Here is a 12,433-nt window from a genome sequence, read left to right on the forward strand (position 1 = left end):
GAAAAAATATTGTCGGAAATATTTGGCGATGAATTTGTGTATTTTATAATTTTTTAATTTTAATAATTTAAAATAAAATAATTGTTTAGGTATTATTTATGTCCAAAATAATTTTGAATATTACTTTTGTGAAGAAAACTTAAAATTGTACTATTTATAAAAATTAATACAAGAGAAAAATACTGAACAAATAGAAAATTGAAGAAAGGGTTTAAGTGAAATTTCCATAATTGACCCTACAAACAACACTTACACTATCATCAAGACACTCTCACACACACTCTCTCTTAAGTCACCGCCGCACGCAAGCAAATCAAACGAACTATTCGTCAGCCATGGCTAACGTCAAACAAACCAATCGCCGTCGTTCCTCCTCCTCATGCCACCGTCACCCTTCCGCTAAACCAACCAGCGGTTTCTGCGCTTCCTGTCTTCGTGAACGTCTCGTAACAATAGAAGCTCAGTCTTCTTCTCTCGCCGCCGTTCAGACTCCCGAGCTCCGTCGTATTCGATCATACTCCGTTCGTAACGCATCAGTCTCCGTTTCGGATCAGCCGCGACGGAGATCATGTGACGTTAGGTCAAGCGCAAGCTCTCTCCTGGACTTGTTTGTCGATGATGACGAAGAACGGGTGGATAGTTCGATTCGAAAGCCTCTGGTTCCAGATTTAAAAGAGGAGGAAGAAGAGGAAGAAGAAGAAGAAGATTACTACGATGGAGAAGATATAAAAGGTTTTGATGAAGGCAAGCCGAGGAAGATCGTCGAAGAGAACAAGACGATGAAGGAGTTCATAGATCTAGATTGGAGAAACCAGATTAAGAAGAACAATGGCAAAGATTTGAAGGAAATAGCATCGGTTTTGAGCAGGAGATTGAAGAATTTTACATTGAATAAGAGAAATGACGAAAAATCAGATTCCAGATTCGCCGGAATTGTGAATGGTCGTCACTCTTCTGATGTGGATCCTAGATTGTCTTTTGATGGAGGTAGGATCTCGTTTGAGAAACCTAGGTCTTCATGGGATGGTTGCTTGATTGAAAAATCATATCACAAGCTTACGACATTGTCTACTGTGACGGAAGATGCTAAAGCTAAATGTGGTGTTGAAGAAGAAGAAGTAGAGGAGAAGGAGAAGAGTCCAGGTGGGACGGTTCAAACGAAGAACTATTACTCGGATTCTCGTCGGAGAAGGAGTTTTGATCGGTCGGTTTCGATTAAGAGACAAGGATTGCTTGAGGTTGATGAATTGAGAGGTATATCGAATGCAAAGGTATCACCTGAAACTGTAGGTTTGTTTCATGGTGCTAAGTTATTGGTTACAGAGAAGGAACTTAGGGATTCGAATTGGTATTCGATTAAAAATGTCAAACCAGAGAGTAAAGAATTAGTTTCTAAAGGAAAGATTTGTATTGCTGCTGGTGGTGAGGGGAAGAAGCAGGATAGTGTTGAGTTAAAGAAACCTAGAAAGAAATGGCCAAAGGGATGGAACATTTGGGGATTGATACAGAGGAAAAACGAGGCGAAGAACGAGATAAAGACTGAGCAAATTTTGAAACTTGAAGGAAATGCGGTTGAGGGTTCTTTGGCTGAATCTCTGTTAAAGCTTAGGAGAGTAGGTAAAGGAGAAACCAATGTTGGTGTTAGTGAGAAGCTTTTGAAAAGCTATAGTGTAAGTGCGAGAAAGTCTTGCGATGGCGTGCGTAGTGGTGCTAACATTGTCAGTGGCTTTGAAGGTGGAAGAAGCTCTTGTGATGGTCTGTTTCATGGATCTATTAACAGTGTTGAGGCTGGAAGAAACTCTTGTGATGGATTGGTTAATGGCATTGAAGGCAAACAAAATCATCATCTTCTCCAGAGAAACGCAAATGTTGGTACGTGCAGCCAAGAAAACCTTGAGAAGAGTATGTTTAGATTCTATCTGAGTCCGGTAAAGAGCCATAAGACTAGCAAATCCGGGAAGAGTAGGCTGAAGAATTAGTTTGATCTGACATTTGTGTTAACTCATGAATATTATGTTGTAATTAGCAAATTAGCAACTAATGTATTTGTTACTTCAGTCTATAGATAAGTCCGTATATCACATCAACACCAATGTTTGTTTTCCTTCTCATATATTTTCCTCATAAAAGCACATCAACAATACATTGTTTTTGCATGGTTTGCTTATACAAATACGACATTGCGTGTAATATATGTCATAACATAATTCCCCGATGTTCCTGTACATCAATCAGACCAGTGAAGTTACACTGGTTTTGAATTGAGACCGAAACCAAACGGGAACAATGGGTCATAAGAATTGGCATGAGCATCTAGTGGCAAATGCTCAACGTGTTTGAACCAGCTCACTGGCAACTTCCCCTTGAAGTCATAATCTCCAAAAACAACGTCAGCCACCCCTTGCCCTTCTGTTCCAGGCAGCCAAGCAGCAACCAGAGCCTCTGTCTTTTCAAGAACCGTCGGCTCCAAAACCACAGGTCGTCCTGAGATCAATATCACCAGAGTCGGGATTATCTCTGCAACTGCGGTGACAATGTCAGTACCATTAAAAGGTATTCTGAGTTCCGAGTTATCCCCCATCGTCTCTGCATAGGGCGGTTCCCCGACTGCAACAATGGCGTAAGAGAATCCTTCACTTGAGGCTAAGGTTTCCTTTGATGGAGTTTTCTCATAGATTACTTCGGTTTCGTCTCCAACTGCTTCTTTTATGGCGTCCAAAAGTGTAGTGCCTACATTTGCAGACAAAGATGGATTCATACTGATTAACTTTTCAACAGCATCTATTAGCCTCTGCTAGCAATCGTTTTAATTACCAATTGTGATCCTGCCGCTTAGACCGAACCATGTCTTTGTCCATCCTCCGCACTGATATCCAAGATCATCTGCGTGAGTTCCAGTGACTAGAATCCTCTTAGCGTTGCGATCTAGTGGCAGAAACGGTTTATCAGCATTTTTGCCACTCTTTAGCAGAACTAACGACTTTCTAACTGCTTCCTGCGCCAATTCTCTATGTTCCTGCACACATGAAAAAATCTTAGAATAGGGGTAGCACTCTGGTCTAATGGCCTTCAGTACAAGAGAGCTCACCTTGCAACCAACAGTAGGCAACAAAGATCGATCTGTGAGAGGATGTCCAAAAAGACCAGCGACAAATTTCACTCTGAGTATTCTTTCAACAGCATCATTGATCCGAGCCATTGGTATTTCCCCTGACTCTACCAGATCTGTCATGTCCTGTATGAACTGTTCGTACTTAAATGGTACCATAACCTGCAACATGGATTATATAATCTTCGCTTCTTCAATCATCCGAGATGATGAAAATCATTTACTAAGCTGAAATATTTTGTGTACGGGGTTCACACTCTACCATGTCAATGCCAGCATTAACCGCAGTTTTAATGCAGTAGCGGTAGTTTGATCCCTGAGGCTCACTAAGCCGGTCCAAACCTTCCCAGTCTGAGACTAGAAATCCCTAGTAACATATACAAGCAAACTAGCTTAATGCATACACCTCTAGCTTATTTTTCTTTCTATTCAATTAAATTTACACGAACCTTGAAACCAAGTTTTTCCTTTAGAATTTCTGTCAAGAGAAAACGGTCGGCGTGCAGTCTAGTTCCATTCCAACTGGAGTAAGACGCCATAACCGTGGAAACTCCCTGAGCAAGACACTTCAGATAAGGAGGAATATGTATCTTCTCTAATTCTTCATATGAAGCGATGGTGTTCCCTTCATTTATGCCCTTGTCAGTACCACCATCTCCAACAAAGTGTTTGACACACGCGACGACGTTGTTTCTATAACCCCAATAAACAAATCCATGAGAAATGACATCAAACCTATTAATGTCCCAAATAAGTTTACAGTGTACTGATTCATATGATACCTTCCTGCAACAAAAGGATAACCATTTGGGTGTTCTTCTGGTGGCACACCTTGTAGGCCCGAGACAAGAGAAGTCATCTCACAGACAAGTTCAGGATCTTCTCCATAACTCTCATAGCATCTTCCCCACCTCGGATCTCTCAAAACCTGCACAAAGACAAAACAACAACTTTCACATTCAATATTTACAAATCATTTCGTTCAATTTCAGTTGTTAAATTATAAAAAGGAACGAACTTACGGCCACGCAAGGAGAAAATGCCCAATGAACCCCGCTCGCTCTTACTTCAAGTGCAGTTGCTGCTCCAATTCTTCTGACCAAATCTGCGTCTCTACAGAGTTACCACAATAACTACTACTGTTTTCACATTAATAGCGGCCAAACACAGCATGGCTGCAATAGAAGCACCAATCTTGAACACAAACAGATTCTACTCATCCATAGCCACTGCAATACTACTTCTACTTTGTTTTAAGAAGCAAGCTCAGAAATTTAAACTAGACCTGAATCAACTAAGTAGCTTCGGTAAGGTAAGTTTCCATCAGATAGACCAGTAACAGAACAAAGCTTTAAGAGCACACTTCTAGTTTGCTTATGGTAAATCGAGAATAAACCTGGTGGCTCCGAGGCCAATGTTGTGAGGGAAGACAGTGGCGCCGTAGACATTATTGTTGCCGTGGACAGCGTCAGTGCCATAGATAATTGGAATTCCCAAACGCGACGCTAACGCTGATCGCTGAAAACCATCAATCATATCAGCCCAATCCGATGACTTAGCGTCCTCGAACGGTACACTACCTCCAGCGTTTAGTACACTTCCTGCAAACACCAAATCCATAAAGTTACTAATTTTAGTAAATTGCAAATGCATTTTTCAAAATTGAAAGTTCAAAAAAAAAAAAAAAAAATGTGTGTACCGATGAAGAAATCTGTAAAGGCGGAGGGAGAAGCGACTCTGCGTTCGATTTGAGTCATCTGACCGATCTTCTCCGGCAAAGTCATGCGAGAGAGAAGGTCCTTCACACGCGCCTCCACTGGCGCGTCTCCGTTCTTGTAAACGCATGATGACTCCTCGACGACCATTTTCTTTACTCTTCTTCTTCGTTGTAGTTGTTGTACGACTTTCTCTTTATCTATAACAAGATGAGACGTGACACATTGATTTTGACTCAAAATGCTTAATTAATGATTATTGCTTTATGTAAAAAATTCATCAATTTGATTAACTTATTAAATTAAACGTGTGGTTCATATGGTAATCGCATATTTTTAATACAAGTTAACCGGTGAAGTTAAACCAGTTAACCGAAATTGGAAGTGAGACCGAAACCAAGAGGAAACAATGGGTCATACGAATTTGCTTCAGCGTTTAACGGCAACTGGTCAACGCGTTTGAACCAGCTCACTGGTAACTTCCCTTTGAAGTCATAATCTCCGAAAATCACATCACTCATCCCTTGCCCTTCAGTTCCAGGGAACCAAGCAGCGACCAAAGCTTCAGTCTTTTCAAGAACCGTTGGCTCTAAAACCATTGGACGTCCTGAGAACAAAATCACTAGAGTCGGGATTTTCTCTGCAACCGCGGTTATAATGTTGTTACCATTGAAAGGTATAGTGAGTTCCGAGTTATCTCCCTTCATTTCTGCGTATGGAGGTTCCCCCACTGCAACAATGGCGTATGAGAAGCCATCACTTGATGCTAAGGTTTCCTTTGTTGGAGTTTTCTCGAAGATGACTTCAGTTTTGTCTCCAACTGCTGCTTTTATTGAATCCAAAAGCGTCGTGCCTGCATTTCAAAACAAACAAGTATATAAGTGTCCACATCATTTTTTCTGATATCTTCTAATTCGATTCAACTACCAATTGTGATTCTGCCGCTTTGACCGGATTTTATCTTTGTCCATCCTCCACACTGATTTCCAAGATCGTTTGCATGCATTCCAACCACTAGAATCCTCTTGGCATTGCGGTCTAGTGGTAGAAATGGTGTATCAGCATTTTTACCATTCTTCAGCAACACTAATGACTTTCTAACCGCTTCACGTGCCACTTCTCTATGTTCCTGCAGTTGTGGAAAACATAGTCAATCATGCTCTCGTACATCTTACAATAGTGGCCTCAGCTATAGATACCTCACCTTGCAGCCAACAGTTCCCAACAAAGATCGGTCCGCAAGAGGATGTTCAAAGAGACCAGCAACAAACTTCACTCTTAGTATTCTTTCAACAGCATCATTGACCCGAGCCATTGGTATTTCCCCTGACTCCACCAAATCTGTCATGTCCTGTATGAACTGTTCGTACTTGAAAGGCACCATCACCTGAAATATCATTCATTAACAATCTTCGTCTTCTATAAATCATTCGAAACATATGAAAATCATTCGTTACCATGTCGATTCCAGCATTAATCCCGAGTTTGACGCAGTTACGGTAGTTGGAACCTTCTGGCTCGCTTATCGTCTCCAAACCATCCCAGTCTGAAACTAGAAATCCCTGGTAACAAAATGACAAAGTACATTAAACGAGCTCAATGCATACACCTCTAGCTTATAAAGATTCTTTTCCATATTCAATAAACCTTGAAACCGAGTTTCTGTTTAAGAACTTCAGTCAAAAGGAAATAGTCGGAGTGGAGTCTACTTCCATTCCAACTGGAAAATGAGGCCATAACGGTCGACACTCCCTGAGCAATACAATTAAGATAGGGAGCAACATGTATTTTCTCCAAGTCTTCATATGATGTTATAGTGTTCCCTTCGCTTAAGCCTTTCTCAGTACCACCATCTCCAACAAAGTGTTTAGCACACGCGATCACGTTGTTTCTATCACCAAGTAAACAAATCCATGAAAAATGACAACAAGCCTATTCAAGTCTACTGCATTTTAATGTTTATATGTACATCTATACCTTCCTGCAAGAAAAGGGTAACCGTAAGGGTGTTCTTCAGGTGGCTCGCCTTGTAGGCCCGAGATAAGCAAACTCATCTCACATACAATTTTAGCAGCTTCACTATAACTTTCATAGCATCGTCCCCACCTCGGATCTCCCAAAACCTGTGAGTAACAACAATTTCATTTCAATATTTACAAATTAGTATCCCAATATACCAACAATCTACAAGGGACTTACGGCCACACAAGGAGCAAACGTCCAGTGAACGCCACTAGCCCTTATTTCAAGTGCTGTTGCAGCACCAATTCTTTTGACCAAATCTGCGTCTCTATCGAGATACCACACAAAACTACGATTGTTATCACATCAACAACAACCAAACACAGTACATGGACAGATCTTAAACACAATCAGATTCTAATCATAGCTAGTACTACTACTGTGTGATCAAAAGCTAATTGAAGCAAAATCATCAGAAACTCCAAATTCTTGTGGAACATGAATTAAAACAATCCGACATTGCTTGTAACTTAACAAAATGATTCAAACTTTTTAATCAAAATTCAAAAGCTTTAAATCCATAGACTTCCTAAAACCCCATTATATGCAAAACTCTCTCATTCTCTGACTCTCTTTTGCAGAAACTAAAGTTTGCTTAAAGTGGAAGAGAATGTTTAAGAACCTGGTGGCGCCGAGTCCAATGTTGTGGGGGAAGACGGTGGCGCCGTAGACGTTATTGTTGCCGTGAACGGCGTCAGTGCCGTAGATTATTGGAATTCCCAAACGCGACGCTAACGCTGAACGCTGAAAACCGTCGATCATATCAGCCCAATCCGACGACTTAGCATCCTCCAACGGCCAACTTCCGGCGCCGCTCTGTACACTGCCTGTAAAACCAAAGTTGTGATTTTTATTTTCGAAAGGAAAGTAGAAAAGTTTGGTTCGTTGACCAAAACAAAAACAAAAACCGTTCAGTGGTGTTATTGTATCACTATTACCGATGAAAGAATTAGTAATGACTTGAGGAGAAGCGACGGAGCGTTCTATCTGAGTCATCTGACCAATCTTCTCCGGCAAAGTCATGCGAGAGAGAAGGTCCTTCACACGCGCCTCCACCGGCGCGTCTCGGTTCTTGTAAACCCATGAAGACTCCTCAGTCTCTGCCATACTCTTCTTTTGTCTTTTTCTCTAACCGAATCTAGTCACTCCACTTCTCTTTATCTAGCCAAGCTGGAGGACACGTCACGTCACACTTAATTACGCCACTACACTCAAAATTCTTAATTAATTGGTTAATAATTGAAGAACAAACTCACTAAACACATGTGCTATCTCTTGGGCTTTTGTTTATTTCCTTCTTTTTTTAGGTCTTATTATAAACCTCGTAGGCCTACTATATATAGTACATTGTATTCCATAATTTTAAATGAAACAAAATTTTAAGACTTTCTCTGTCCAAAACTCTGAAAAGTTTCTGTCGAAGTTTAGGATTCTAGGGTTTAGCAGCGCTATGGAAAAATCGCAGAAGCAAGTCACCCGCCCAAGCAACTCCCGAAGAGAATACTCGAAGGAGATACCAATTGATCTGTTGATTGAGATTTTTTCAAGATTGTCTACGGGAGACATTGCTAGGTGTCGTTGCGTGTCTAAGATCTGGTCTTCCGTACCGCGTCTGCGAGATTTCACTGAACTATTCCTGAAAATATCTTCGGCTCGGCCGCGTATATTATTTACCTTCCTACATAACGGTAAGCGTATGTTCTACTCCATATCTCAGCATCTACATTCAGACCCGAGTTCATCTCCTTTGGTTCCCTACTATCATATGTCTTTTTCCAAAGGTATGGTTCCTTCCTATGACAATGAGATTCATGCCCCTGTACGTGGGTTTCTTTGTAGCAAAGCTAGTGTCTATAACCCTAGCACAGGAGAGTGTGCATACCCTTACCTAGAGCTTCTAGTAAGAGGATTGAGAGAACCTATTTTGGGTATGATCCTATCGACAAACTATTCAAGGTGTAGAAAAGGGGCTTTGGGACATTCTCCCCGTAGATGCTGAGAATCTTGCAAAGAAAGTGTGCGTGCCCAAGGTATTGTTGGCGTCCGAGGATTTTGCATGTCGAGTTTCAACATTAGGAACGGAAGAAGTTTGCTGGAGAATGATCCAATGCTCGCTACCCCATAGGCCTTTTCGTGATGAGATATGCATTGATGGAGTTTTGTACTATTTAGCTAAGTGCATTGGAAATTAAACTCGAGAACCTTATATGGTAGTTTGCTTTGATGTTAGGTCTGAAAAGTTCAAGTTTTTAGTTGTGGAAAATATAATTTGGTGTTCAAGTCTCATAAGTTGCAAAGGTAAATTAGGCATACTATGGCCAGTGCCCTCTGGAGATCAGAGTCATGAAGTCACAAGAAGTTTTGTGTTGCGGATTCTGGAAGATGCCAATAAACTGATATGGTCGAGGACTGTCTACACATTGTCTTTTAATTGGAAGAAACTTGTGAATAAATCTCTATACATTGTTGGGATGACTAGTGGAGGTGAAATTGTGTTATCTACACGCCATCTAAACTATCCTTTCTACATTGTCTACTATAATCCGGTGAACAACACTGCGGCAAAAAATGAAATCCAGTTTGGGAATATCGCTAATAAGAAGGCTGAAAACTCAAGGATTTATACGTTTATAGACCATGTAGAGAATGTAGAGCATATGGATTAAAACTCTACAAGAGTAATAGTTTGGGCATCCCTTTAAACTTTGTACTCTTAAATACTGTTATTATATGACTATTTTTATGTGTTACTTTAACAAAGTTCATTCATCTTTTTACGGAAACTGTGTCCATAAAACCATGTACATCGCTTATATTTTTAGAGTATCAATAGCCCATTTATAATTTTTTAATAGACCAAATACAGAAAATTGGGCTGAGTCGTATCAGCCCATTGATACTTTTGATACTCAATTTCATCTTACGTGGTAGGCACTGATTGGTCGCTCATTTGTTTTTTTCGGAAAAAAGGAAAAAAAAAATAAATTCCTTTTGTTTCTCTCAAAATTTTTCTCTCTGGGCGATTTCGCCGATCAATTTTCTTCTATTTCGATTCCTTTTGAATCTCTTCCCTTTTCTCGAAAATCCTTCTTAGATCATCATCCATGGCACTGACGCCGTTCACGGCAACTGCCGTAGACGTTGTTGTTGCCGTGAACGGCGTGAGTGCCGTAGATTATTGGCTTATCAATTTAACTTACACCATAGATAATTAATATGTAGATTGGCTTATAAGATAACTGATTATATATTTAAATAATAAATAACATTTTAAAAAGATTACTTTCCATGATATAGCATGAATTAGAACCTAATGAACAACACACAAATTGGAAAATCAAAATACTCCATCCTTTTGATAAAAAAAATATGGTTTCAGATATCTTTCATGTGAATTAAATTTCTTATTTAAATTTAATAAAATGTCTCTATTTAGTAAACTAGCAATTAATATTATGAATGAAAAAATTAAAGATATATTTGACCATATATAGTTAAGTTTGATAACATAGTCATAATGGTGAAAAAAAATAAGGGTTTTACCTGGGTGTTTCCATATATTATAGCCTGATATGAATTATTTACACTAGGATTGAACTTGAAAAATGAAAACAACGTGGAAGTTAATGGAATTGACGTGTGTCCATCTTTCAGACCACCAGTTTTCCTTAACAAATAGATAAAAGATCTTAAAACTGTCTTCTGTCTTAATCTTCTTAATCCCAAAAAAAAAAAAAAAAAAAAACACAAGTCGCTGTCATGTCTGGGATGTTAGGGTTAAGCGCCGTCATGGGAAAACGGCCGAAGCAGCAAGTCACCGCCCGTCCAAGGAAGTGTCCAATAGAAAAACCGGAGGAGATACCAGATGATCTCTTGATTGATGTTTTCTCAAGATTGTCCATTGAAGACGTTGCAAGGTGTCGTTGCCTGTCGAGGTTTTGGTCTTCCATACTACGTCGTCGATATTTCACGGAACTGTTCCACAAAATGTCATCGACCCGGCCTCGTATACTATTCACCTTCCTTTACTATGGTAAGCGACTCTTTTACTCCATGCCTCAAGATCTAGACCCCAGCAACCACTACTCGCCTCTACCTTATTTTTCGATATCATACTCTCCTATATCTGCCCATTACCAGATGCATTTCCCTAAAGTTCTGGGTGCTTCAGCAAAGGTGTGTCCCCCTATACTTGGCTTGATCTGTTGCAAATCTAGTAAGACGATGATTTTTAACCCTAGCACAAGAGAGTCAAAGTTCATTTCAACAACGAAGAGGGTTGGCGTGAAGAGTACTTCATTTGGGTATGATCCTATCGACAAGCTATTCAAGGTATTGTCCATGTCCGATGATTTTGTGTGTCGAGTTTCAACATTAGGAACGGAAGTAGTGACTTGGAGAACGGTCGAATGTTCGGTACCCCATCACCCTTTACATAGTGAGATATGCATGGATGGGGTATTGTATTATTTAGCTAGGCGTGTGGGCGATGAAACTCCAAAACCTTATATGGTAGCAGCCTTTGAAGTTAGATTGGAGAGATTCAAGTTTCTACCAATGGATCTCAGATGTAAACACATTGGTTGTTCAGCAGTCATAGATTACAAAGGTAAGTTGGCCGTAGTATGGCTAAATGTGGATCGTGACAATCAACGACACATAGAAAGTTTTGAGCTGCGTGTTCTAAATGATGTTGATGAAGTGAAATGGTCTCAAATTATTTACGAATTGCCAAATTATTGGAATAATCTACCTGCGGATATCGACGTATCCATTGTTGGGATGACTAGTGCAGGTGAAATTGTGTTGGCGACAAGCCATATACGGCATCCTTTCTACATCTTCTACTACAGTACCGTGACTCTTGCTATAGTACAACTTCGAATCGATTTCGGAATTGAAGCTCCGGAGGCTAATCACTGCTCAACGATGTCGACATTTGTAAACCATGTGGAGAATGTAGAGCTAGCTTGTGGATTAGGTCTTTCTAGCATAGCCATGTAGCTTGCCTTCTAAGGTTGCATCCATCTTGTTCGGTTATTGTTTGAATGTTCTATTTATGATTGTTTGTTGTAAGCTATGTTTTAGCTATTTGAACTTTTCTTGTTATAAGCTACTTTAAAGCTATTTGAACTTTTCTTGTTGTAAGCTACTCTAAAGCTATTTGAACTTTTATATTCTTGAGCAACCAACTTTGTCTTCGTGAATTTTACTGTTAGTTTTATAGATAGTTAGATACAATTAAAAATAGATTTTGATCCATAGCTTGTTGAATCGGTCTTTAAACACTATCCAACCTCTAGATTTCTCTAAAAGAAGGAATTTGGTAACAAAGATACAGTCAATCAATGATCATTCTCATCATTCATTTCTTCTCAGTTCTCACCATCAATCAATTATCCAAACAGGTACAAGGTTGTCGAGTCGTCAAATCAACTGTCCAACCGAATTTCATTTATAGTAACCAATAGTAAAGAATTGTACATTACCAAATTAGAGTTTCACAAATCAAGCTACAAGTAAACCCATTCAAGGAAACATAAAAAAAGAATTTCAAATTTGGATCAGTTTCATTTTATTTCTACTT

At 39.7% G+C, this 12,433-nt stretch overlaps 5 protein-coding genes, 2 long non-coding RNA genes and 1 pseudogene across 13 annotated transcripts; 5 read left to right on the top strand and 3 right to left on the bottom strand.

Moving 5' to 3' along the window:
- Positions 1-106: 106 nt before the first annotated feature.
- AT3G46990 (DUF740 family protein, putative (DUF740)) lies at positions 107-2,187 on the top strand. Its single transcript, NM_114566.2, has one exon. It carries the CDS (start codon positions 336-338, stop codon positions 1,977-1,979), a length of 1,644 nt encoding a protein of 547 aa, NP_190283.1. The 5' UTR covers positions 107-335; the 3' UTR covers positions 1,980-2,187.
- Positions 1,072-1,978, bottom strand: AT3G07615. Its single transcript, NR_141336.1, has one exon. It is a non-coding gene; the product is annotated as an other RNA (long non-coding RNA).
- AT3G47000 (Glycosyl hydrolase family protein) lies at positions 2,081-5,074 on the bottom strand (the record flags this gene model as incomplete). Of its 3 annotated transcripts, NM_114567.5 has the most annotated exons (9): positions 4,809-5,074; positions 4,506-4,710; positions 4,132-4,222; positions 3,892-4,037; positions 3,559-3,802; positions 3,372-3,476; positions 3,089-3,271; positions 2,815-3,016; positions 2,081-2,730 (listed from the first exon to the last, which is right to left on the bottom strand). In NM_114567.5, exons 1-9 carry the CDS (start codon positions 4,972-4,974, stop codon positions 2,246-2,248), a joined length of 1,827 nt encoding a protein of 608 aa, NP_190284.1. In that variant the 5' UTR covers positions 4,975-5,074. The 3 variants fall into 3 exon arrangements, with proteins under 3 accessions (NP_190284.1, NP_001327073.1, NP_001327072.1); NM_001339297.1 differs by having other exon boundaries at positions 2,246-2,730; positions 4,132-4,710; positions 4,809-5,041; NM_001339298.1 differs by lacking the exon at positions 2,081-2,730 and having other exon boundaries at positions 2,807-3,016; positions 4,809-5,041.
- AT3G07625 lies at positions 4,201-4,529 on the top strand. The gene has a single exon (NR_141337.1). It is a non-coding gene; the product is annotated as an other RNA (long non-coding RNA).
- On the bottom strand, positions 5,070-7,966 carry AT3G47010 (Glycosyl hydrolase family protein). Of its 4 annotated transcripts, none has more exons than NM_114568.6 (9): positions 7,785-7,966; positions 7,469-7,673; positions 7,024-7,114; positions 6,802-6,947; positions 6,472-6,715; positions 6,282-6,386; positions 6,029-6,211; positions 5,752-5,953; positions 5,070-5,677 (listed from the first exon to the last, which is right to left on the bottom strand). In NM_114568.6, exons 1-9 carry the CDS (start codon positions 7,951-7,953, stop codon positions 5,193-5,195), a joined length of 1,830 nt encoding a protein of 609 aa, NP_190285.3. In that variant the 5' UTR covers positions 7,954-7,966; the 3' UTR covers positions 5,070-5,192. The 4 variants fall into 4 exon arrangements, with proteins under 4 accessions (NP_190285.3, NP_001190023.1, NP_001325782.1 ...); NM_001203094.1 differs by having other exon boundaries at positions 5,084-5,677; positions 5,752-5,945; positions 6,024-6,211; NM_001339300.1 differs by lacking the exon at positions 5,070-5,677 and having other exon boundaries at positions 5,716-5,953.
- Positions 7,967-8,296: 330 nt separating this feature from the next.
- Positions 8,297-9,512, top strand: AT3G47020 (F-box and associated interaction domains-containing protein; the record flags this gene model as incomplete). Its single annotated transcript, NM_114569.1, has 4 exons — positions 8,297-8,534; positions 8,628-8,746; positions 8,814-9,022; positions 9,137-9,512. 4 exons carry the CDS (start codon positions 8,297-8,299, stop codon positions 9,510-9,512), a joined length of 942 nt encoding a protein of 313 aa, NP_190286.1.
- A 133-nt stretch (positions 9,513-9,645) lies between these two features.
- Positions 9,646-9,954, top strand: AT3G47021 (annotated as a pseudogene). Its single transcript has one exon.
- Positions 9,955-10,553: 599 nt separating this feature from the next.
- AT3G47030 (F-box and associated interaction domains-containing protein) lies at positions 10,554-12,029 on the top strand. The gene has a single exon (NM_114570.4). It carries the CDS (start codon positions 10,606-10,608, stop codon positions 11,848-11,850), a length of 1,245 nt encoding a protein of 414 aa, NP_190287.1. The 5' UTR covers positions 10,554-10,605; the 3' UTR covers positions 11,851-12,029.
- The last annotated feature ends 404 nt before the right edge of the window (positions 12,030-12,433 follow it).

The sequence above is a fragment of the Arabidopsis thaliana genome, chromosome 3 (assembly GCF_000001735.4).
Source record: "Arabidopsis thaliana chromosome 3, partial sequence".
NCBI lineage: Eukaryota > Viridiplantae > Streptophyta > Magnoliopsida > Brassicales > Brassicaceae > Arabidopsis > Arabidopsis thaliana.

Excerpts from the sequence above, each read along its gene's own strand:
- AT3G47030 (NM_114570.4), top strand. The coding sequence starts at position 10,606 with ATGTCTGGGATGTTAGGGTTAAGCGCCGTCATGGGAAAACGGCCGAAG.
- AT3G46990 (NM_114566.2), top strand. The coding sequence starts at position 336 with ATGGCTAACGTCAAACAAACCAATCGCCGTCGTTCCTCCTCCTCATGC.
- AT3G47010 (NM_114568.6), bottom strand. The coding sequence starts at position 7,953 with ATGGCAGAGACTGAGGAGTCTTCATGGGTTTACAAGAACCGAGACGCG. Across the intron at positions 6,948-7,023 it reads CGTTTGCTCCTTGTGTGGCC|GTTTTGGGAGATCCGAGGTG; the intron begins GTAAGTCCCTTG and ends TGTTACTCACAG. Across the intron at positions 6,716-6,801 it reads TACCCTTTTCTTGCAGGAAG|AAACAACGTGATCGCGTGTG; the intron begins GTATAGATGTAC and ends ACTTGGTGATAG.